The 22,885-nt window shown below is 57.3% G+C and overlaps 1 protein-coding gene and 2 long non-coding RNA genes across 4 annotated transcripts in view; 1 reads left to right on the forward strand and 2 right to left on the reverse strand.

Annotated features, from left to right (window-relative positions):
• Window positions 1–6,127: 6,127 nt before the first annotated feature.
• LOC137484993 (uncharacterized) lies at window positions 6,128–7,637 on the reverse strand. Its single transcript, XR_011005136.1, has 3 exons — window positions 7,426–7,637; window positions 6,963–7,099; window positions 6,128–6,528 (listed from the first exon to the last, which is right to left on the reverse strand). It is a non-coding gene; the product is annotated as an uncharacterized lncRNA (long non-coding RNA).
• A 4,519-nt stretch (window positions 7,638–12,156) lies between these two features.
• SEZ6L (seizure related 6 homolog like) overlaps window positions 12,157–22,885 on the forward strand; it is a 38,478-nt gene continuing 27,749 nt past the window's right edge. Inside the window, exon 1 of one of the 2 annotated variants that reach the window (XM_068208662.1) lies at window positions 12,157–12,434. In XM_068208662.1, the coding sequence (XP_068064763.1) occupies window positions 12,365–12,434 (70 nt within the window). In that variant the 5' untranslated portion in view covers window positions 12,157–12,364. The remainder of the gene's footprint in view (window positions 12,435–22,885) is intronic. The other variant, XM_068208661.1, reaches the window with a different exon arrangement.
• Window positions 19,091–22,508, reverse strand: LOC137484994 (uncharacterized). Its single transcript, XR_011005138.1, has 2 exons — window positions 22,370–22,508; window positions 19,091–20,196 (listed from the first exon to the last, which is right to left on the reverse strand). It is a non-coding gene; the product is annotated as an uncharacterized lncRNA (long non-coding RNA).

A 22,885-nucleotide genomic window follows, 5' to 3' on the forward strand; every position in this document is an offset into this window, starting at 1 on the left:
GGTGTTTCCCAGAGCAGCACTGCCCTGACCCCTGAGCCCTGTCCCACCAGCAGCCCTGTCGATCCCACAAAGGTCTCTGCTGCCATGCCATGATGCTCGAGGCTTTCTGGGCACAGAGCACTGATCCAGACACTGGGAAGGGTCCCCTTCCTGGCCGTGCTGCTGCGGCACAGGGAATGCCATGTGCAGCAGTCCTGGGCTGCTCCCTGGAAAGGTCAGGCTGGCAGAGCGCAGTCGCCAGGAAAAAGCTCCCAGCCCCCAACCCTGGGCCAGCCCTCAGCTGATTTATTTGCCCTCTGACAAACACGGGAAGCAGAGCAGAAGCAGGGAGGTGCAGGGGCAGTGGGATGAAAGGGGATGAAAGCAGATGGCAGGACTGGGAGGGACCAGAAATACCCGGAAGGCTTGAACTTCAGAGAATCGGTCTAATATGCGAATAAGTGCATTTTCCACAGTGCTGTGCATGGCAGGAGGGCAGGCAGGGGCTGCTGCTGAGTGGCTTCTGCACCGTGAAATCAATCCCACCCAGCACACACAGGCTCATTCTGCCAGGAATCCTTCCCGGGCCTCGCTGGCCCACCTCTGGCTGACACCCGCAGCTCGCAAATGGAATTAGAGCAGTGATGAGTAAATGGAGACCTTTTTCTTCAGAGTGGCAAAAAAGCTTATGAAAGTGAGGAAAATGCCTGGAATGACAGGGATTTAGGGAGGTGCGGCACAGAGCAGTGTTGAAGTAGCACTCAGGGCGCTCAGAACTGGAATCCCCAAATGAGAGCCTAAGCATGCCCTGGACAGGGCATGCCACGTGTTTGTTCCCAATTTGAGCCCCTTGACTCATCCTTCCTGCCCATCCATCTCCTCTGGGCTCACCACCGGGATAGCCCAGAGATGTGGCTCACCAGGGGCTGCCACCCACCCTCCCTCCCCAAGTACCAACGCAGTGCCACACTCCCAGCCCTGCTTATCTGCTGCCAGGCTGACCAGCTCTGGCTGTAATTTCATGCTGTTATAAGCAATCACACTTGTATAACAAAAATCACGGCTGTGTTTCATGGCACAGAATGTGAAGGAGGCTTTTAAGTGCTGGAGAAATCCCAGCTGATGGCTCATCCCTCTATCCCTCTGCTGGCACCGCTTCTTCTCAATGTCCGGACATCCCCGCAGCCACCCCCTCACCCACAGCTTTTAGAGCAGTCACAGATAATAATTTCTTCCTAATATTTAATCTAAACATACACTCCTTCAGCTAAAAGGCATTCTTACTTACCCAGCACTGCACACCCTTGTAAAAGCCCTCCCCATCCTCAGCCTCCTGCCCAGCAGCAGCAGCCCTGCAAGGCGTAACCCTGCTTTTTTAGCAGCTCTCAGTAACAAGCCCCAGGTGGAAGCAAGACTCAGAACCATCCTGGGGTGTTGCCTCAGTCCGTGCCAGGTGGGACAAGTGGGCAGAGGATGAGTGGCAGCTCTGTGTCCCGTGCCATGGAGAGGCAGGAGCTTCCCGGGGGGGCACAGGCACCGCTCCCAGCGTGCTGCAGCTGCAGGAATCTGTGGGTTCTGCCACCAAAGGAGTGCTGCACACTGACCAAAACCCCTGCAGGGGGACGGGCAGCAGCAGCCACAGCCCTGGGCAGTCACAGGTAATAATTTCTTCCTAATATTTAATCTAAACACCCCCTCCTTCAGCTAAAAGCCATTCTCACTTACCCCAGCGCTGCACACCCTTGTAAAAGCTCTCCCCATCCTCAGCCTCCTGTGCAGCAGCAGCTCTGGAAGGGGTAACCCTGCTTTTTTAGCAGCTCTCAGTAACAAACCCCAGGTGGAAGCAAGATTCTCCACCCTGGCTGTGCCCCACAGCTGCCCTGAGCTCCCAAACCTCCCCCGTGCTGCCCTGTGACAAGGAGTGGGTGGCCCAGTGGTGGATGTGTGGCGTGGAGGGGACAGAGCTCCCCTGTGTCCCCCTCCCTCCCTGCTCAGGGACGTGGATGATCCCTGGTTGTGCCTGTCACCGTGTCACACAGCCTGGCACGGGCACCTTGTTAGACAGGCAGGGAATGTGCCGTGTGTTTTGGGAAGGAAACAAAACTCCGTATGGCGCTCTCCATCTGGGCTGAAAGGTTGCCTGGAAGGAAGGAAGGACAGCCAAGAGAGCAGACCACCGTCCCAGGGTGACAAAACCTGCTCTTGCTTCCCACCCAGCCCCCATTCCCACGTGCCACTGCCCCCACCAGTGTCGGGGAAGGGTTTCTCTGCCTGCGACTGGCGATTTTCAGCCCTGAGCTGGGACAGGGAGGGTGCAGCCTGCGGCTCTCTGGCAGGGACAGGCTGCAAACGCTGCAGTTTTGCTCCAAGCTGTGAGGTGGCTGTGACACCCTGCCCAGGGACAGCCCCCACAGCCTTGATTTCCACTCTTGCATCTCTGGGGAGTCGACAGTGGGGAAATGCAATGGAAAATCTTTTATAAGAGCAATAACTCTCCCCAGTTGTGTCATTTAGATCAACCCAGGAGAAGTCTGTGAGGAAAAGGTCGTTGTAATGAGAGGTGAGAAGCTCCGTGGGATGTCAGCATGGCTGGCTCTTGGCTGGCTCCTGACACCCCAGAAACCAGATCCAGCTGGGCTTAATTCTGGACCCTGCCACCGTCCTCACCTGACCCCATCCTTCTCCTGCCTCCAGGAGGGATGGGGCTGCCATGGACCCACAGCTTTTGGCAGCTTTCTGCCCTCCCAGTCTCCCACCAAAGCCTCCTGCAGATCCTTCCCTCCTCCAGCACCTCCCCAGCCCTGTGAGTTTTCTCCTCCTGCAGTAACCAATGAAAAACCTGAAGAGTTTTCAGCAGGAGACCATGTATTTCCACCTCTGCATGCCCTGAGGGGAATTCCTGCTTTCCGTTTTATTTATGCTCATAATCTAGACTTGGGTGTAGCCAGGCTCCCCTCTGGGAGGAGATTTATAACCTGTGCTCATGTGGCTCCTGCCAGGACTCCTCCCAATGGTGTTGTGTTCAACAAGTCAACAGCTTGTCCCGGGGCTGTGAGGATCAGGAGGAGCTGCTTGGCACTTCCCTTCTCCCATCTGTCTCCAACAGCAGGGGAACAAAGCCTGTGGAGGGTGGGGAAGAGCTGGCTGTGCTCAGGACCCTCCTGAGCTTGGTTAAGGCTCGGACTCAAAGATCTTAGAGGTTTTATCCAACCAAAATTCTGTGACTGTCACCAATGTGCTTTCCATGCCCTCATCCTCCACCTTCCCTGGGCAGCCTGGGCATCCCAGAGCCTGGGCACCATCCTGCTGGGTGAGCCCTGTGCTGGCAGGGCCGTGCCATTCAGAGCCAGCCTCATCTCAGGAGGGGGATTATTGATCTGCATCTGGCACCGGGGCCAAAGCCTGCTGAAAGTGTAATTAATTGATCAGTAAGTGCTCTGAGATCCCAGATGAAAGAGCCACGTAATTACCAAGTATCATCCAGTGGCCCTGGGAGTAATTGTGATAAGGGCTCTGGGTTAGCACTTGGAGGCAGAATTACCTCGGTGCTTAATGTCACCCTCCAGGGACAGACCTGTCCTCCCCGTGCCACGTGGAGGGGACTGGAGAGCTTGGGCCTGGGAAACAAAACCCCTCTGTGCATTCCCTGGGATGCTGGGCCCTGCAGAGAGGCTGGGACAGCGCGAGGGTGGCCTGGAGGGTGCAGGGTCAGAGAAGAGAAGGGATTTCTGGCTCCTAAAATCACTGAGGTTGGACAGGACCACTGGAGATCTTCATCACAGAAGATCACCCATCACCAGGACTGTGGGAGCCTGCTGAACACCTCAGTTTCCAGGGGAAGGCACTGGAACCTAAAAATTGTGGGTCCAGAATTTCTGATTGCACAAAAATTCAGCTCTGTGTGGGATTCTCTGACAATTCCCAGCCTTATTTTAGATTTTTACGCTCTGCCATAAAAGCAGTTATAGTAAATTATTAGACCTACAGGTGGGCTGTCAGGAGGCTTCTTCCCTATTAAATCCCACACGATGTTGTGTGTTCCTTACACTCAGCTGGGCTGTGTGTCCCATGTCCCTCCAGCCCCATCACCTCAGCCCTCGGGGCCACCAGGAGTGTGGGTGCAGCACATTTCCCAAGGAGCTTTTCCCAGGTGCACAAAACCCTCCTGGGAATCAAAACCAGTCCTCACTCTGTCATCCCAGTGGCCAGCTCAGGGGGAGTGGAGCAGGATTTGCTTCCATTGCCAAACACAAAACAAAAGCTGATCTCCTGGGTGCTGGGGAGAGATTTACAAATTTCCCTGGTTTATTCCATTAACCCCGTGGCTGCTCAGGGAGCTCAGCAGTGCTGACTGCAATAAAGTGAACTCCTTTAACCTGCAGCCTCCTTCCTACTCTCCCAGCCCCGCCTGAGCCACAGCATGAGCAGCTCTGAGCTCTGGTGCCATCTCCGGGTGACAGGACGGGGACAGGGGCATCTCCCCGGGGGTCACAGAGAGCTGAGCTGCCGTGGGACGTGCCCGTGTCACTCAGCTGACACACACAGTAACTCAGTGCCTCACACACTCATTATCCGCAACTGGAAATGTCTCCCACAGGGCTTGGGATGGGATGGGATGGGATGGGATGGGATGGGATGGGATGGGATGGGAACTGTGCTCAGAACCATCCTGGGGTGGTGCCTCAGTCCGTGCCAGGTGGGACAAGGGGCAGAGGATGAGTGGCAGCTCTGTGTCCCGTGCCATGGAGAGGCAGGAGCTTCCCGGGGGGGCACAGGCACCGCTCCCAGCGTGCTGCAGCTGCAGGAATCCGTGGGTTCTGCCACCAAAGGAGTGCTGCACACTGACCAAAACCCCTGCAGGGGGATGGGCAGCAGCAGCCACAGCCCTGGGCAGCGAGGTCGGTGCTCCCTGGCGGCTGGTTCGTGTTTGGGGTGTATTCCCTAAATCCCATGGCAGCTTGTGCTGCGTTTCCCACTGCGCCACTGCCATGCTGAAGCTCTGCCAGTGCCCTACACATGTTGTTTGCTTCTCCTCCTCCTCCTCCTCCTCCTCCCCAGCCTGCCTTCCACCTCTCCGGCTCCCTGCGGATCCCCTGGGGCTGCTGGCTGCTGTGGCACTGTGCCGGGATCTCTGCCCACCCTTCCAAAATACTTAGAGCAACCCACTGGGTAGAGCCATGGCCTGGAGCTCAGGGGACATCCAGGGATGAGCCCCTGCAGGAAATCCCGGCTGTCTGGAGCATCAGGAGCCACATTAGCCCTCCCACGGCCACAAATCCCTGAGCAGGTGCTGGAGCCGAGGCTCGGCTGCTCCAGAGGAGAAGTTTATCCAGCAGCACTCAGGGGTGCCAGGGGTTTACTGCCGGCCTCTCATCGCGCTGACACACGCAGGAAGTTCCAGCGAGCTCCATAACAGCTCTGCAGAAGTGAAATGTTGTTCTTTCCTTAGGATCTCTGCGAGTTATTATCCCTGTGTCCGCGTGAGCTCACAGAGCTGCAGGATGGGCAGTGGCTCTGCCCCGGGGGTGACACTGCGTGTGGGGACCCCCCTCCAGGTCCCCAGCCGTGGCTAGAGTGTGAGGACACCGGCCACGGTGTGGGGACTGTGTTTTAGGGGTTTTCTCCTTTAAACAACCCCAGAGCCTCCACCCAAAGTCTCCCGGGAGGCGGAGGGACGAGGCTGGAGGCGGTTAATGGCTTTCCACCTGCGGGAGCTGCGGAAATGCTCCCAGCAAAGCACGGGCTCTGCTCCAAGCTCTTACAAGCTAATCAATGAAACATCACAGCTTGGGAGCCTGGGCAGAGCAAAGCAGCACAGTATGGATTTTATTTTTTCATGCAAAGAGCTTTAGTACAAATCCCTTTTTCCCCCAACAAAGAGTGCAAGCAGCCTCTGCAGAGAAAGCCAAGCCTGGGGCACCAGGACGGACACAGGGGTGGTCTGGGAGGGGGCTGTCACCTCTCCTGTGAGGCACAGCCACAGTTAGTGCCACTGTCCTGCTCCTTGTGCCACCCAGTTCATGGATTCTGGTCCCTGGGTGGTGCCCAAAGCAGGAGAGGAGCAGGTGTGGCCCTGCTGGCCCAAGGCTTTGCTGGCCAGGCCACAGCCACCACCAGGAGGGGCTTTGTGGGGCTGCCACTGCCTCTGCAGAGCTGTGGGGGAGCAAAGCACAGCTCCCTGCTCCAGCTGCAGGGGGTTTCTGGGACCTGAGCGATGCCATCTGCTTTAGCCACTGCAGAGGGACCTTCCAGTCTCTGGGACCCTCCAACCCCTGTTTCATGGCACAGAAATGAGTTGAAGCGAGTGGCTGGACTGTTTTGGCAGAATAATTGGCTCTGTGCTGTGATCAGGGCTGTGCAGTGTGGCTGCAGGAGCTCACTCCGGTAACCAGTCACCGATCCCGGCTTGTGCAGCATCTCCAGGGATTTGGTGTTTGCCTGCAGGCCGTGGGAACTCAAGCAGTGACAGAGCAAATGCCAGGTCTGAGCGGGCTCATTAGTAATTCCTCCTTGTGAGGATGATTCTCCTCATCTGTCTGTTCCCGGGATCTGTCAATGAGCCAGTTCATTCCCACTTAGGATGCGCTGTGCTGATACTGCATCACGCTGATTCCAGGAGAATGTGCCTGATGCTACATCCAATCCATCACAACAACCCACGGCAGCCATCGGATACCTCCCTCCCTCCCTCAAATGCATCATCCCCTCAAAGATCACAATCAGCTGTTGGACAAAGCCGGGCTTTCACAGTGCCATGGTTACTGGTGCCGACTGTAATCTTTGATTTCCTTCTTTTCCCTTATTTCCTGTTCCTTTCCCTCCCACCCGCTGGTGCTCACCCCCTCTCTCCAGTGTCTCCAACAACTCAGGGATTATTCCCAATCAGCACCACTGAGGAATGCTGATTGCATCAGTTCCTCACAGAATGCTTTTATGATTCCCATGGGGAAATTATTTGAGCCAGACAAATGAAAAATATTTACCTGTGGTTGGTGCTGAGGGCCAAGGTCTGCATCCAGCTCATTCTGTCCTGCAGACACCTCCAGCCTTCCCGGGCATTCCTGCCTGGCTCAGGGTGCTGAGCACTGGTGCTGAGCCCTCCTGCCTGCATCAGGGGACTCTGGAGTGCACGGGGAGACACTGGTGTGAGGGAGAAAGCCAGAGCATTTTCCTGAAGACAATTAATGGATTACAGCGAGTGTAGAGTGTACAGAGGCAAAGAAATCCCTCTCTCCAGAGGCAGTGGGATTGCACTAAAATCATGCTGCACTCTGCCTCACTTCATAAAAACTTCTTGTTATTCCTCAAGGAGGAATTGCAAGAGAGGACAACAGTTCTGTGCACTCCTGGATTTACAAATGCTGTTTTATGTATCAGTGTAATCTCTCTTGCAATTTATATGGGATGCAATGAGTAAACACCAGCAGTCCTGGCAGGAATTCTGACTCTGGAATGGATGCAGAGAATGGAGGACAAGGCGGGAAAGCCTCCCCAGAGCAGGTATTTTCCAGCTCAAAGGCAGATTTGTAGAAGGCAGATTTCTCCAGGATTTGTGGGGATGGTCAGGATGGGGCAACCATGGAGCCACTGGCTGCTCTGTGACTAATGCAAATCCTGCTGGAGCAAAGAACTGAAAGTCACAGCAGAAAAGTCTTGAAAACTTTTGGGACATCACAGCACAGCAGTGAGACATGGATACAGCAAGCAGAGCAGCACCATTGCCTTGGGAAGGAGCCTTGCAGCCATGGACTGGAGTGGCTGCGAGTGCCTGGAGCTGGTGGGAGACTCTCCAGGCATTGCCACGAGGAGCTTTAGTTAATTAAGATCTGAATTGTGAATTATGCACAGAGCATAAAACAATGTCCTGATTTCTGGCTGGGGAATTAAGGAGCCGTGGGTTCAGGTAGGTGCTCCCAGGCTCCAGTCCTGGTGCACAAGGAGAGCTTTTGCTCCATGGGGGCATGGCTCACTGGGATGTGACATAGGGACTGTAGAACCATGCTGGGATGGCCCACACAGGGACACTGAGGGGTGCAGAGGTGACCCTGGGGACACAGCACCCTGTCCCTTCCCTCCAGTTCCACAGGGATGCTGCTGCCTGCCTTCCCCTCAGTGGGTTTTTTTCCCTCAGCCCTCTCCAAACCCCAGTGGGCAACAGGGAGCCTATTTTCAAGCTGTGCAAAGTCTTCTTCTGTTGACAAGGAACAAGGACTTCCCTCCTGAGCGGGCCCCCAGCTGTGCCCGCTGGCTCTGGCTCAAAGGGGCTGGGTGCCAGCCTGGCCTCCAGCTCAAACCCCCCATTCAGCGCCGTGTTTGGAAGGCAAAGCAGGGAATCAGCCCCGTTCCCAAAGCCAAAGGCTGGAGTGGCTCTGCCATCTCGGAGGGACAAAGGCCTTTTCTGCCCTGGGACAATATTGCCACTCACCAGCAGTGCCCCCAGCCTGGGGACGGCTCCTCAGAGCCGCCTTTCAGCTGCACTACGGGGCACCTCTGCTTCCAAGTCTAAAGCTGAGGTTATTTTTCCGCTTCCTTGTGCCATTGAAGCCCCCCCCGGGCACTGTGGAGGAGGGGTGAAAGCTTCCCAAGGAAGCTGCAGGGAGGAGGCTGCTCCCCGGTGTGAGCAGAGGGCAGGAGAGGCAGCAGCCTGGCACCCGTGCACGCACTCTGTGCCCTCACGGGAGCCCCACGGAGCAGCTGCATCCTCTGCAGGATCCCCAGCGTGTTTGGGAAGGCTCACACGCAGTCAGGGGAGTGGGGTCTTTCCTGGTGGGGTCTGTCCCCAAAGCACCTCTGTCCCCAAAGCACCTCCGTCCCCATCTCCCACCTGCGGCTGCGCCGGTGTGGGGGGACAGGAGCTGCCTGTGAGGTCTGTCCCACCCCGCTGCAGGGCAGATGCTGCAGGATCCCACAAGGTGGATGTGTCCAGGGCTCCGGTGGATGTGTTCAGGGTTCCACAGGCAATGCCCAGGCTGGTTGGAGCCCCTGGCAGCGCTGCCCCTGCTCCGCGGGTGCGGGGAGCTGCGAGTGGGCGGCGATCAATGGGCACAACTGCAGAGCAAACGCGGCAGCACCGGCGGCTGCGGCAGCGGCGCGAGAATAAATGAGAGATTGATTTTCCAGGCAGCTCGGATCTCGTGGATCTCAGCTGCTGTGACAAGGAGAGTGCAGGCATGGCTGGTGCCGTGGGGCTGTCACCTCCCTGTGCTCCCTGGTGCTGAGGAGCCGCCGTGCGAGGGGCTGGGGGCTCAAGCACTCAAAATAAAAGCTAGTCTTTGCCAGAAGGCAAAGCAACTCTGAGCAGCTCCAGGCAGGGAGCTGACAAGGCTGGGGACATTGGGAAGGACAGGAAAATGGGTGTCCTGTGCTCCCTGTGGGACCCCCCTCTGCTCCCTGTCATCAGCCCCTTCCCAAACCTCAGTGAGCAGCCCCAGAAAGGCACTGTCTGCCTTTAACATCTTATCTCCAAGCTGCTCTTGCTAAGTCACATCTGACTTAATTATGGTAATTAAGATTGACATTAATACAAGATTAAAATGTGAAATTAAAATTAGCTGTGAAACTTATCTGAGTTTTTAGAGCAGTTATTGATTTTCTCCACTGTTAATCAAAGGTCTGAGGTAATGGCCGATGAACACGGTGCTAATTAGAGCAATGCCCATAAAGTGGCCTCAGGAGATGTTTGTCTTATTTCTTGGAATACCTCAGGTTTCTGACCAAGCAAACATCTCCGGCCCCGATAGCTGCTGAAGGAGCTCAAGAGGCCACTTTCTGCCCGCTCCTGTCGGCGCTGTTCCTGCTGTGGAGCTGGGCTGTGCCATGCCCAGCCATGCCCAGCCATGCCAGGGCTGCAGGAGCTGCTCCAGCTGCAGGGGTTTCAGAGTGGCAGGTCCCAGCTGCAGGCAGAAGGGCCCTGGTGTTTCGGGGAGCAGCAGGAGCACGGAGATCCCGGGAGCACCGAGGCTGCTGCTCTCCCTCCGCACACATCCCGCTGTTTCTCTGGGTGAGATGAGATTTCACAGCCCATTAGGCCTCAGCGCAGGCTGCGGGAGGGAAATTATTCCAATCACAGCAGCTCTGGGGAGTTCATCCCACGGTGCATCCTGTGCTTCATCCCAGCCCATGTCCCTAAACACACCCCAGCCTCCCAGCCCACCTGAGCCCCCAGCAAAGCTGTTGGAGGGACAGGAGGACCCCAGGCAGCAGAATTCCCAGCAGCAGGTCCCTTCCCCAGGTGTGGTGCCCCGGAGTCTGTGATGCCCATGGGGTGCAGTCTCGTGGGAGCTGGGCCCACCTGCACCCCCTAAGCTTGGCTGAGCAGCTGAGACTTGAGCCTCACCATTCCCTCTCCATCACTAACAACTTTTGCCACTTCGTGGGCATTTCTGCATCACAAATACGGTGTTTGGTCTCTTTTCCTGCCTGTTTCCATGGCACTGCTGTTATTATCTGGCTATCTTAGGAGTTTACTACAATGCAGATGAGCACAATAAAAATCACTCAAGGAGAACTGCTAAATGAGAGACAGCTCTTATCTTTAGCACCGGCAGGTCGGGAGGGAAGCGAGGCTGGAGCTGAGGGGGAGCAGTGCAGGCTGCACTCGCTGTGCCACAAGCTTTGTTCAACCAAATTAAACCTCTGAGCAGGTGAGTCCCAATTGAGTATGAGAGTAACAGTGTTAAATAACACGCTGCACCTCTCGCTGCTTTCTCTCTCTTTTTTATTTTGTTCTTCTCGAGCCTGCTGCCCAACTGCTCCCAGCTGGCAGCGGCTGGGAGCGACACCGGGAATGCAAATGACCTGCCGGCCGCTCCCCAGCATCCCCGGGCTGCTGCCTCTGCTTCCAGCGGCGCCGGGGAAGGAGGGAGCTCAGCAGAGCCCGGCGGGGAAAACACAGCAGGATCAGTCCCCGTGTTTGGACAGTTCCTTGCCTCGGTGTGTTCTGCGTGGTGGCACCGGCGGTGACACCAGAGTGTGATGGTTGTTGCTGAGGTAACGGGACCAGTGTAATTGCTCCCGCAAAGGTAGCGGGGGACTTCTCAGATGGCAGCATCAACAAACTGGCTCTTTAGGGAAGAGGCTGGGCTGCGTCTCGTGCTGTTTGACACTGGTGTTGTGCACTCCTGACATCGCTCTGGCTATTTGACTTGACAGGCAGAGCGGCCGGGAGGACCGGGCGCTCTCACCGGGAGGTGATTCACAATAAACATTTCAGGGCAGGATTTGAGATTTCAGGAGAACAAAGCCTCTGTTTCTGTTCTTCTCAAAGTCACTGTGATTACACCGTGTGCTCTACGGGCTCAGGAGGGGCCTGCTGGGAGCCCTGGGCTCACTGCTCCTGCTGGTGGGATGGGCAGGGGGTTCCTGCGAGGCATCCGGGCCACGGTTGCCCTGCAGGCAAGGAAGCTGAGGAGCTGTGGGGCCAGGTCCTGAGCAGGGACTGCCTGTGTGCTGCTTCTTTTGCCACTGGCCTGAGGGTACTCCGGTGCTCACCCATGGCCATGGTGCCAGCCCAACATTACAGGGGGCCCTAAGCAGCACCCACAAAGTGTGGGCTTCTGTATGCTCAATGCCTCCACCCCACTGAGGTCAGGCAGGTCACAGCTGCAGCTCCCTCCAAGCCAGGCTTGGCTGGCTCCAGCAGCAGGGCCAGAAGCCCCAGAGCATCCCTGATCCCAAGGAAGCCATGGGAGCCTCCCCACAGCACCTCTGCCCTATTCACAGCCTGCTTTGGGGGAGCCAGAGGAGAGGGAAGGAGGGTACATCTGGGCTTGAGGAGGGAGTGACAAGGGCTTGGAGTGCTGAGGGGGCTTTGGGTGTAGGGGGGTGGGATGCTGAGCAGAGTTGCGATGCTGAGAGTGGCTTTGGATGCTGTAGGGGGCTTGGTGACAAGGGGCAGTGAGATGGGATAAGAGACAGGGTGATGGGGGGCCTGCAGTGGGAGCACCGCCCAGGCTGGGGGGGGGCACCGGGACTCCCGGAGCGGGAAGAAGCCGAGGGGGACCGAGGAAACCACGGGCAGCAGTGCGCCCGGGGCTGCTGCGGGAGCCGTACCCGGGCTGGTCGGTGGGGCCGGGGCGAGCGGGGGGGAGCTGCGGGCGGGGCCGGAGCGCTCGGCGCTGCGCGGGGGCCGGAGCGGCCGCCGGCGCCCTCCCCCGCCGCTCGCTCCGCGCCGCTCCGCGCTCCCCGCGCTCTCCGCTCCGGTCCGCCCTCCGCCGCGCCCCCGCGCCGCTCCGCTCCGCTCCGCTCCGCCGGCAGCGCCCGCCCCCGCCCGGCCCGGCCCCGCTCGGCGCGGAGCGGCTCGGCTCGCCTCGGCTCGGCTCCGCTCGGCTCCGCTCGGCTCGCCCAGCTCGCCCCGGCGCGGAGGCTCCGCCGCGCCCGCCGCAGGATGCCGGGGCCCCGCGGGCTCTGCCTGCTCGCCCTGCTGCTGCTGGGCACCCCCGCGGCCCCGCGCCCAGGTAAGCGGGGCGGAGCGGGCCGGGGCTGCGGGGCTCCCAGGGGCCCGCCGCCTCCCGGCTCCGGGGAGGGGGCACCGCCCGGCGCGGGGGGATGCAGCCGGGACCGGGGAGGGGGGGTCGGAGCGGGAAGGGCTGCTGGAACCGGCTGTGCCATCCACGATCGGGGACCCCCCGCTTCTGCTGCTCCCCGGGCCGGGATGAAACTTCTGGCACTGCGGGGAAGCGCAGCGGCACCGGGAGCGGCGGCGGGAGCGGGGCCCGGCGGAACGCGGAGCTCAGCACCGCGGGCGCGGACAGCTCCCGCCGCCCGGGAACGCTCCGGGAGCCGCGTCCTCACCGGGAACCGAGCGCGAGCGGGGCCGCGGCCTCCCGGGAGCCGTGCCGGACCCTTCGCCTCCCTCCTGCAGAGAGAGCAGCCCCATGTGTCCTCAGCCCTCCGTGTGTCCCCAGCCCCCGGTGTCCCTCCAGCCCCCACTTCCATGTCCCCACTGGTGTTCTCGCCCCATCGTCTCGGTCAGGGGGTGGCCGTGGAGGGTGAGTGTTTACCCAGGGGCTGTCTGTTCGCTCCACGTGTCCACCATCCCCACGCAGACCCGCTCCCTCTCCCACTGCCGCGATGCCAGACCTAAGAATAGGCTCCGGGATGTGCTCGCGGGTGACTTGGCAAAGTCACCACAAACTCGTGTGGGGCTTGGAGGTGACTGAAGCGGTGCCTGTGCCCAGTCCCTCGGCACCGCTGGGATGCCAGGACGAGGCAGCCGGGCTCGGGTGTGCGTCTGGGTGGGGTTCCCAGCGTGGATTGTTCGGTGGGAGAAGGGAGAGGCCGGTGTGTGCCGGCGCTGCAGTGCGCTCGGGGCCTGAGGCTGCCCTGGGGGCTGGCAGGGTGTTTGTAGCAAACACCAGCAGCTCCTGGTGTCAGGAGTGCTGTGCAGTGCTGTCTGCCCACTCCAGTCCCTGCTCTCGTGGTCAGATTGCGTTAAATGACTTTGACTTTTCCGTCTGAAACCTGGCTCTCCAGACAGGAACTGTATTACAGAATCCTTCCTTTCTGGGCAGCAAACCAGCAATGGATGTAGACGGTGGCATTTCTCCCTCACCTGCATGGGTTTGTGTTCTGTGTATGTGCACGTACGTGTGGAGGAATCAGATGTGAAGTCCCTGCCAGTTCTGGCATCCTGTTCCAGCCCAGGGACACACAGAGAGGCATGTTCCTCTGGTGTGTTACACAAACGTTCTGGTCTGGGCTGCCGGTGCTCTGTGTGAGATCCTAGGCTCCCCGGGAGCCCGGGGGAGCTGGGAAGCAAAGCCAGCAAACACAGGCCCAGTGAGGGCTCTCAGCTCCCTCACTGCCTCATGTGCTGAGGCAGGAGGGCTGCCCCAGTCCCACTGGGAGCATCAGCAGGCAGTCCAGCTCCCGGGAACAGGATTTGGCACAATCTGCCATAAATCGCATGGTGGAAGAACACAGTGTGCTGAACTCCTCTTTCCTTGGCAGAGAGAGGGAGCTGATAAATTGTTGACCCTTTACAAGGTTTGGTGAATTATTGCAGTAAAATCCCAACTCCTGCCTACGCAGCCTGGAGCCAGTGGCGACGTGGCAGCTCTGCCCGTGCCTGGGGGGAGTCTTGTCCATCTGTGTGGAGGGGGACACAGCCAAGGGCCCAGAGCAGCGAATCCTGCTGTTCTCCAGCTGGGGAGGAGCAGGATCAGACCCCGCAGAGACAGATTGCTCTGCTCCATCTGCTGCTCTTTCTGTTCATGCGTCCAAGAAAAAACCATTTTCACATGACTTGCCCCCATCGGGTGCTTGGCTGGTGGCTTTGGGTGCTCTGCACTGGTGAAAGCCATCTAGATCACCAGAGAGGAGGTGTGAAAGCCTCTCCTGTGCTCTCGGCATCCGCTCACACCCACCCACCGGCGCAGAGCAGGCAGCAGAGGCACGTCCCTGCACAGGGACTTGTGCCAGGAGGCTCCGGGCAGCCTGTGCTGGAGCAGCGGCATCCCAGGAACGTGGGCACCAACAGGGGCATCTATTTGTACCCTGGAATGATGCAGTGGGCAAACACGGGGGGTGTGGGCAGCTGAGTGCAGACAGGGCAGCGCTGCCGGTGCTGCCCATGCAGGCTCAGCCCCTGGCACTGGGGATGGCACGGGCACAGCTGAACCCCTGGGAAATCCAGGGTTTCTAAATATATTTGGGGTGCCTGATACAGGCTGTGATGAGACCAGCAAAGCCTGTCTGAGGCTGCAGTGCCAGGAGCAGAAATGCAGCTGGGGGTGCTGAACTTGGGATCCTCTGCACCCCCAAAGTCTGCACCCTCCCTTCTCTCCTTCGAGGCATCAGGGCACTCCTGGGGTGGCTGTCACAGCTCAACAGCAAGGACAGAGATGCCCCTGGCTCTGTGGTGAGCACAGCACCATGGGGGTTGTTTCCAGAGGATCAGGTGTGTCCGGCAGGAAGGAAAACTGAGCGTTAACTTGGCGAGGGCTGCAACAAGTGCGTGGTGAGCTCTCGCAGCAGCACCCCGAGCAACGAGATAACAGCACAGAGCCAGGCTGCCAGCACAGATAACAGGAATGGGGATTGTCTGATGGAGAGCTATCAAAGGCCATGGCAAATGGCTCCTCTTCCTTCTCTCCTCCTTGTCAGAAAGGATGAGGAGAGCCTGGATCAGGAGTAAATGAAATTAGTCTCTCTCAGCCCTCTGCTTCTCTGGTATTTTTTGCTGTTATGAATATACAAAGATGCCATTTCAAGCGCAGTTTTGTGGATGTCACAGTGTCACAGACATTTCCTTCTGTACATTTTTAACTTCTCCTTCACTGAGGAATCTGGTAGCAGGATTTAGGGCTGAGGAGCCAGGCTGCGCCGAGTCAGCTGAATGTGCTCCCTTGGCATCCAGAACGGCAGCAGAGATCTTGGAATAGCAAACCATGGAAAAAGGGAAGTGTGTGATCCATCCCTTGGAAGTCAGGTGGTGCTGGGTTCGGAAGTTAATGGATAAAAAGTGATGGATGAGGCAGAAGAGTGCCAGGGCATTTCTGGAAAGGTAACGTGGGCATCAAAACGGGCTGGTGTGAGCGTGGCCCATCCTGCCAGCGGGCAGGGATGTTCCCTGGGTATTCCAGGTCAGTGCCAAGTGCTGGGGTGCTTTGTTATCCCATTTTGTACAGACAGTTGTTTTTTTAATGAAATAGGCTTTGTCTGATTAAATAACACACAGCTTTTGATGTAGACTACAAGCAGCCTCAGAAATCTGTGTATTTTCCATCCTCTGTCACTGCGATGAGCGCAGCTGTTTCCAGTGGGCTTTGGGAACAAAAAAAAAGAAACCAGAGTAACCTTCTGTGAGCAATCCAAAAGTTATTTACTTGATGCGATTTTATTTTTCAAATATTTGAAAGTGGTTACTGAGCAGCAAAATAGGCTCCAAGGAAATCCTGTTACAAAACACAGGCTCTATTTTAATTAGCATGATGTGAGCGACACGGCTGGAACCGGGGCTGCCACCGAGTGCATCTTTCAGGAGCTTGGAGATGTCTGTAGGAAACACGGCATGAGCACCGGCTTTCCAATTTTCCAGTCCATCAGGATGGATTTACACTCTTGTCAGGGCTATGAAATTGCTGGATGTGGTGGTGAGAGTTGTGTGTCTTTAACCACTTGACTTGCCAGGCACAGGGTGCTCTGCAAGGTGGGGATGTGCCTGTCCCTGCTCTGGTCCCAGTCACAGGAGGAGCAAAGGGACACTGGCACTGTGGCAAGCACCCCAACATCACCCAGCCCTTGTCAGGGCTTCAGCAGGATGAGCTGGGATGAGCCTCACTGGAGCCTGGGGACCAAGGGCAGCACCTGGACAGGCCCCTTCTGGCAGGCAGAATGTGGGGCCAAAGCCAACGCTGCCAGCAGAAACCTCAGGGTGCAGCTGGTGCCAGCCCCTGGCAGTGGGGAAGGGGACCTGCGATCCCCCAGCTGGTGCACCCCAAACCAGGGGGCAAAGGGCAGAGTGAGGAGGGCTCGTGGGGTGAGAGAAGTTTTGGCATCACTCTGGCTCAGGCTGCTGCCCTTCAGCTGCTGCTCGGAGCTGTGTCCCACGACTTTCTGGAGCCCTTCCCAAAAGGACCTGCTTCACGAGATCAGTTTCCCTGCTGCTGCACAAGTGAGTGGTGCTGGAATGATGGGATGCAGGGAGCAGATCTGCCTGGTGCAGGTGCCTCAGCTGCTCTCCCTGCAGCCCCGACGCAGTGGCAGGGAACTCAGCCTGCAGGAACGGGGAGGAAGGGAAGGAGAAGGACTCTGCAGCAGGAGCCCTTCCTGCCGAGGTGCTCAGGGAGGGAAGGTGTCCTTCATTCCAGGCTGCCAGCTCCTGGCTGTCTGTCTCCTTTCACAGCTTGTTAACTGACAAGTTGTTAAGGATGTTCTTGCTCTGTCCCACGGGGCCGGTCCCGCTCTATCCGCATCCTGCTCTATCCACATCCTGCTCTCTCCACGGATAAAAATACCTGCACAATGGAAACGGCAGCCAGAGAGAGGAGTGAGAATCTGTGAGAGGAGCAGCCCTGCAGACACCAAGGTCAGTGAAGGAGGAGGAGGAGGAGGAGGAGGTGCTGCAGGTACCCGTGGTGCAGCCCAGGGTGAGGCAGCTGTGCCCCTGCAGCCCATGGGGATCCACAGGGAAGCAGAGATCCACCTGCGGTCCGTGGAGGAGCCCGTGCTGGAGCAGGATCCTGGCAGGATCTGTGTGTCCATGTAGAGAGGAACCCACACTGGAGCATGTTTGCTGGCAGGACTCGTGGTCCCGTGGAAGGGATCCAGGCTGGAGCATCCCATGCCTGAAGGACTGACCCTGTGGAAAGGACCCACACTGGAGAAGTCCATGGAGGACTGCAGCCTGTGGGAAGTTCATGGAGGAATGTCTCCCATGGGAGTGATGGAGCAGCTTTGGTGGGCACCCGGCATCCATCCAGTGTCAACCCAGCACATCCACAGGGTCAGCTGTGCTGCTGGGAAGACAAAAAGGGGAAACAAATGAACCTCTGCTGCTCAGCTCTGTTATGTCTCGGATTTCATCCGTAAGGATTTCCAGAATCAGAGGAAAACCATGGAGCTGGAGGAGCCAACAGGAGTCTGGGACTGAAGGGCAAGGCTGGGAGCAGGGGAGGCTCATCTTCCATACTGGAGAGGGACGTGCTGAGGGTTTCCAGCAGAGCCCGTGGCATTGGCTCAGAACCAAGTGCAAGTGTTGGTTATCTCTGACTTGGATCTACACCCGTGGTCCCTGAGGTTGGGGGATTCTTGAGCAGCCATGATCTGTGCATGTGACCTGGGACAGCCCCAGGACACCTCAAAAAACAGGGGATGTCAGGGAGGATCTGCCAGGAGCTGTAAAAGTGGAGGCTGTGTCTGGTGGGGAGGGTTCCTCTGGCACTGTGGAGAAGACACCATTCCTGCCCCGGTGTCCTTGTTGGATGTCACTGATGTGAGATAACGAGCCCTTTGAAGCATGCTGCTGGGAGTGAGTGTCACACTGCCACAGCTGCACTGAGCTCGAAATCAGGGATCCAGCCCAGAGTCCTGCTCCTGGGGAGCGAGCAGGCGCACCTGGATCCAGCCCCCTGGGATGGGGACCCTTTGCTGCAGTGCTCTGTCCTGTGGTGGCTCAGGGCTGTCCCCAGTCAGGGGGGATGGTGTTCCCAGGGTGCTGAGGAGCTGATTTCCCTTCTGTTCCATTTTTGCTTGCTGGAGCTCCCACCAGTGGTGCAGCTGCAGCTGGCCTGCTCCCAGGGCACAGCCCCGACTCAGACATCTCTCTTTTATTCCTTTTTCCTCCTTTTCCTTTCTCTGGGAAGAGGCCAGAGCAGCAGCTGACCAGCCCCAAGCACTGGCTGAGCCTGGAGTTTTCCTGATGCGCAGAGAGGAGGCTCTGCCTGGAACAGGACAAGCACAGATTTGTCCAGACCTTTCTCCCTTTCCCTGGCCCCAGGAGCCCCTGGACTGCAGTAAATTTTCAACCCCCAGGGAGCCCACGAGGCTGGGCAGGGGCCTGGCTCTGTGCCTGCTCCATGGGGGTGAGGACAAGGCACTGGCACCCCAGGACAGATGGCTGCAGCAGGAAGGTGCAAGGAGACTTCATGGAAGCGCAATCCAAGCTGCTGGCGGTGCAGAGGGATGGGATGAGCAGCCTGGCCACTCAGCCTGGCTCCCAAGGCATCATTCCAAGTGCAAAGCTTTAGTCTAGGAAGGAAATTTGGTGCCAAATGCAAAGGCATCCAAAAACTCGAGCACGACAGAAGGGATAACTGTGGGATGGATCCCAGAGCGGCGTCATCTGCTCGGCAAGGAGGATTCTCACATCTCGGCCCGTCTCTCTGTCTTGCACACTGGGGTGGGATGTGCCAAAGTCAGGAGCTGAGGGGCCAGGAGCACCCCAGGGAGGGTGGCTCTGCAGGGGGACCACAACAAACGTGGTCCCCAGGGCCTCCAGGGGACACTCAGGGATGTGCTCCAGCCCAAGGGCAAGGGAAGCGCTGCAGGGACCTGGCACTGCCATGTGGGGCTGGGGCACAGCAGGCAGGAGTGACCAGGCTCAGGAGCAGCATGGGGGAGCGAGGGAATGTTCTGGAAAGCGGTCATTTCGGGGCAATTTCAGAGCTAGTCAGAACGGCTGGAAATATTTAAAATTCAAGAGAGAATCTCCATCTGACGTTTTTGGGTGGATTAATGGAGCATGGCAACATTTTGTGGATGAGATGCTTCATCTCGGGTAGAGTGGTGGCTGGGGGACAATGCTGAGGACATCACTGCTGATGTCCCCTCTGCCACCCTGCATCTCTTCCATGATGATGGGGCTGCACAGGAACGGGGCTTGCATCTCCTGATGCGGATTTAAATGCAATTTCAGTTAAAAAAACAGGCTTTTCCTGACAGTCCTGAACTTCCATTTGCAAAGACACCAAGCTCCTAAATTGACAGACCACTCTGGCATGAGCCCTCAGAGCTCCCAGTGCTCCCAGTACACCAGCACATCCCTGCCCACTGCCGGAGCTCTTGGCAAAGTCCTCTTGGACACATCCAATGCCATCCTTGGAGAGCTCAGACTATTCCCAGCATTGTCAGGGTTAATCTGTTCTGCTGCAGGGACCAGATTCTGAAGCAAAGCATCCACCCACAGCAAAGCCATCCCAAAATCTGGGGCCCCAAGGCAAGGAAAGGCTCCTTTCCAGGGCACACAGCCCCCACCCAGACAATGTGTCTCCCTTCACTCCTTATCCATCCACATTATCCACGCAGCAGTTTTTAAATTGCTGCTGGACACTGCATTTACATAAATATGTGAGCCAATGATGTCTAAAACCCTGGTGAGCCCTAAATGGTGAATTAGGTTTTTGGAAAGAGGATTTTATCAATTTACTGCGAGTGCAAATCAACAGAACAGAATTTACAAACCCATCAAAAAGCGAGGTGACAGTTTGGAATTAATCCTCTGCCCCAGGCACAAGATGTACCTCCACAAACATCTCCCAGCATAAATATATTTGAGAAATAGTGGAGGAAAACGTAACTCCTAATGCCTGAGCACGCTGGCGGCGGCGGCAGCGGGAGATGAATGGAGTTAATGTCATCGGGAAGGTGCTGCCGCCTCCTGCTTTATTTTTATCCAAGACTCAGCGCCCAGCCTGAGCTGAGATATTGCAGTTTGTCTTTATGCCAGAATTTCCCCCGAAGAAAATCTCCCCGATAATCGCTCTTCCTCATCTATTCCTTTTTAGAAGAAAAAAAAAAAAAAAAAAGAATAATTTAATTCCGTTCCTCTGCACCCCTCACCGGCTGGAGGAGCCCCGGAAGGCTGCGTGTCCTGGGGGGGATGAGCTCCTGTGTCCCCCCGGGTTGGATGTGCTTGGGGGACGGATTTGGGACAATAACTGGCATTTTGGGGGCCATCTGGGTGCAGGGATCAGGGATGTCCTCAGGAACAGGGGGATGCCGCCGGTGCCGCGGTCCTTTCCTGGAGAAGCCGAGCTCTGGCACCTGCTGGGCCACGGCGCTGCTCCTTCCTCAGGCACCGAGCACAAACCCGTGTCCAAAGCCAGCGCAGCATCCTAAAGGCACAGAGATCCCCAATTCCTGCTTCTCCCGGGCTCTCGGCTCCCACGGCGGGATCGGTGCAGTCGCCTGGCGAGGGACTGGGGCTGCTCTGCTGTCCCTTGAGGGGCTCAGAGCTGCCACGGAGATGAAATCAGTGAGGCAATAACCAGTAAAAGCCAAACTTCTCAAGCTTTCTAATCACAACTAGAAAGGCTCCTTTTCAGCTTTTGTTTCCAGCTCGCAGAGGAGCCGGTGGCTGCCAGCGGCGAGATGGCTGGCTTTGTTGTGGGAGATGACTGTGAAGGACACAGGCTGTGTTCCCATTTAGGAATGCATTGAGGCTTTCTTGGAATTCATTAGGAAAGGTAGGAAGGGAAGGGTGCAGCAAAGCAAGAGTCCTTGCCGCTGCAGCCCGCTCCCCAGGGGAAGAGCTTTTCACTTTTCCCACTGCAAACAACATCAGAATTCGAAGGTGGTTCCGTTCCTCCAGCCGGCTCATCTGCAGCCAGCCGGGAAGGGGAAGGGGCCCGCCCTGCAGTTGTTCCCCAGCATCAGCGGGCTCTGCTCCCAGCAGGACCCCAGGTCTCCTCCCTCGGACCCATCCCACATATCCTGAGCAGCTCTGCTAGAGCTCAGCATGGAATCATGGAATAGTTTGGGTTGGAAGGTGCATTAAAGCTCTTTTTTTTTCCACCCCGTGCCATGGGCAGGGACAGCCTTCCACTATCTCAGGTTGCTCCAAGCCCTGTCCAACCGGGCCTTGGACACTTCCAGGGATCCAGGGGCAGCCACAGCTTCTCTGGCCAACCTGTGCCAAGGCTTCTTCACCCTCACAGGGGTGGATTCCTTCCCAATGTCCCATCTAACCCTGCCCTCTGGCAGTAGGAAGCCATTCCCTGTGTCCTGTCACTCCATGCCTTGTCCCAAGTCCCTTTCCAGCTCTTCTGGAGCCCCTTTAGGCACTGGAAGGGGCTCTGAGCTCCCCCGGGAGCCTTCTCTTCTCCAGGTGAGCATCCCCATCTCCCCCAGCCTGGCTCCTTGGCAGAGGGGCTCCAGCCCTGCATCCACAGGGCGATCCTGACTCATTGCCCCCAGGAGGACATTGTCCCCCAAGGACACAACCTGAACTGAGTCACACAAACATCATCTCCCTCAGTGGCTCAGGTATCCGCTCAAGTTTCCATGGGGAGGGTTAGATTTTTCCACATTTCCACTCCACATGCACCGAGCTGGCCTCAGGAACAAAGTCTTTCTTAAATTCTACAGTGTTACCTCTCTGCTCCAAACGAGAAGGCCGAGGAGCCTGCCCAGAGTCAGTCAACTCAAACAGGGGGTCAACTCTGAAAATTCCTTCCTCGGTCCCCCAGCGCCATCCACAGCTTTCTCTCGTGGAAAATCCCTGATACAAGTTTATGTTGACCTCCTGCTGCTCCCAGGAAATCAGCTGTTGTGTTTTTCCTGAGCCAACAGCCCCAGCCTGGGCCGCCTGCCTCCATCCAGCTGCTGCTCCAGGCTCTGCTGCCCCTCGGGGGTCCTGCCCAGCACCCGGGGCACGATGTGACTGTCCCTTCAGGGTGATATCCAGGGTGGTTTGCCAGAGGCAGGTGGTGGTGGCACAGCCCAGGAACCCTTCAGCCTGATCCCCGAGTGCTCAACATTGTGTGTCAAAAAGGCAGTGCTTAAACCTAGATTTATGTCTCAGATGTGCCTGTTTTAATCACACTACACTGCTATCAAAAGGACATTAAAAATTCCGATTACCCTCAGGAACATAAACAATGGCAGCAGTGACAAACCCCTCGTCCCAGGCGGGTGACACACGGGTTTGTATAATTGGCCAGTTCATTACCTGCTGGGGAAAAGAGCCAGGTCCTTCCTCACCACATTTCCCCATCACCAGGGTGGGTCAAAAATAACATCAGGAGGAAATCTGCCCAACCAGCAGCAACAGGAGACCAAAGAGCTGCCCACGAGGAAGTACAATGCTCTGCAAAGTCCAGCTCCTCCCCATAAGACCCCCCTGAGGCAGAGCTGGGGGTACAAACCACCCTCCAGGGGTGACATATAACGGCTTTGTCTTAACTCAACCCAGCTGTGCTTCAGGAACAACCAGCCCATCCCTTCCATGTGTGGGTTTCTGATTTTGATGTTTAGGGAATTTTTGGGGGTAGAGGAAGGTGACATTGCCCAGTGCCTTACAAGGGAGATGCCTTTCCATCAGCATCCTTGGAGCTGTTTCCAAGCTGAAGGCGCTGGCAACAACGCCCCATGGGCACAGGGGAAGGTGACACATCCCCCACCAGGGCAGGTGACACAGGAGAGACATTCCCTACAGAGCAGGTCCCTTCTGCTGGCCACCAAGTCC

The sequence above is a fragment of the Anomalospiza imberbis genome, chromosome 18, assembly GCF_031753505.1.
Source record: "Anomalospiza imberbis isolate Cuckoo-Finch-1a 21T00152 chromosome 18, ASM3175350v1, whole genome shotgun sequence".
Classification (NCBI taxonomy): Eukaryota; Metazoa; Chordata; class Aves; order Passeriformes; family Viduidae; genus Anomalospiza; species Anomalospiza imberbis.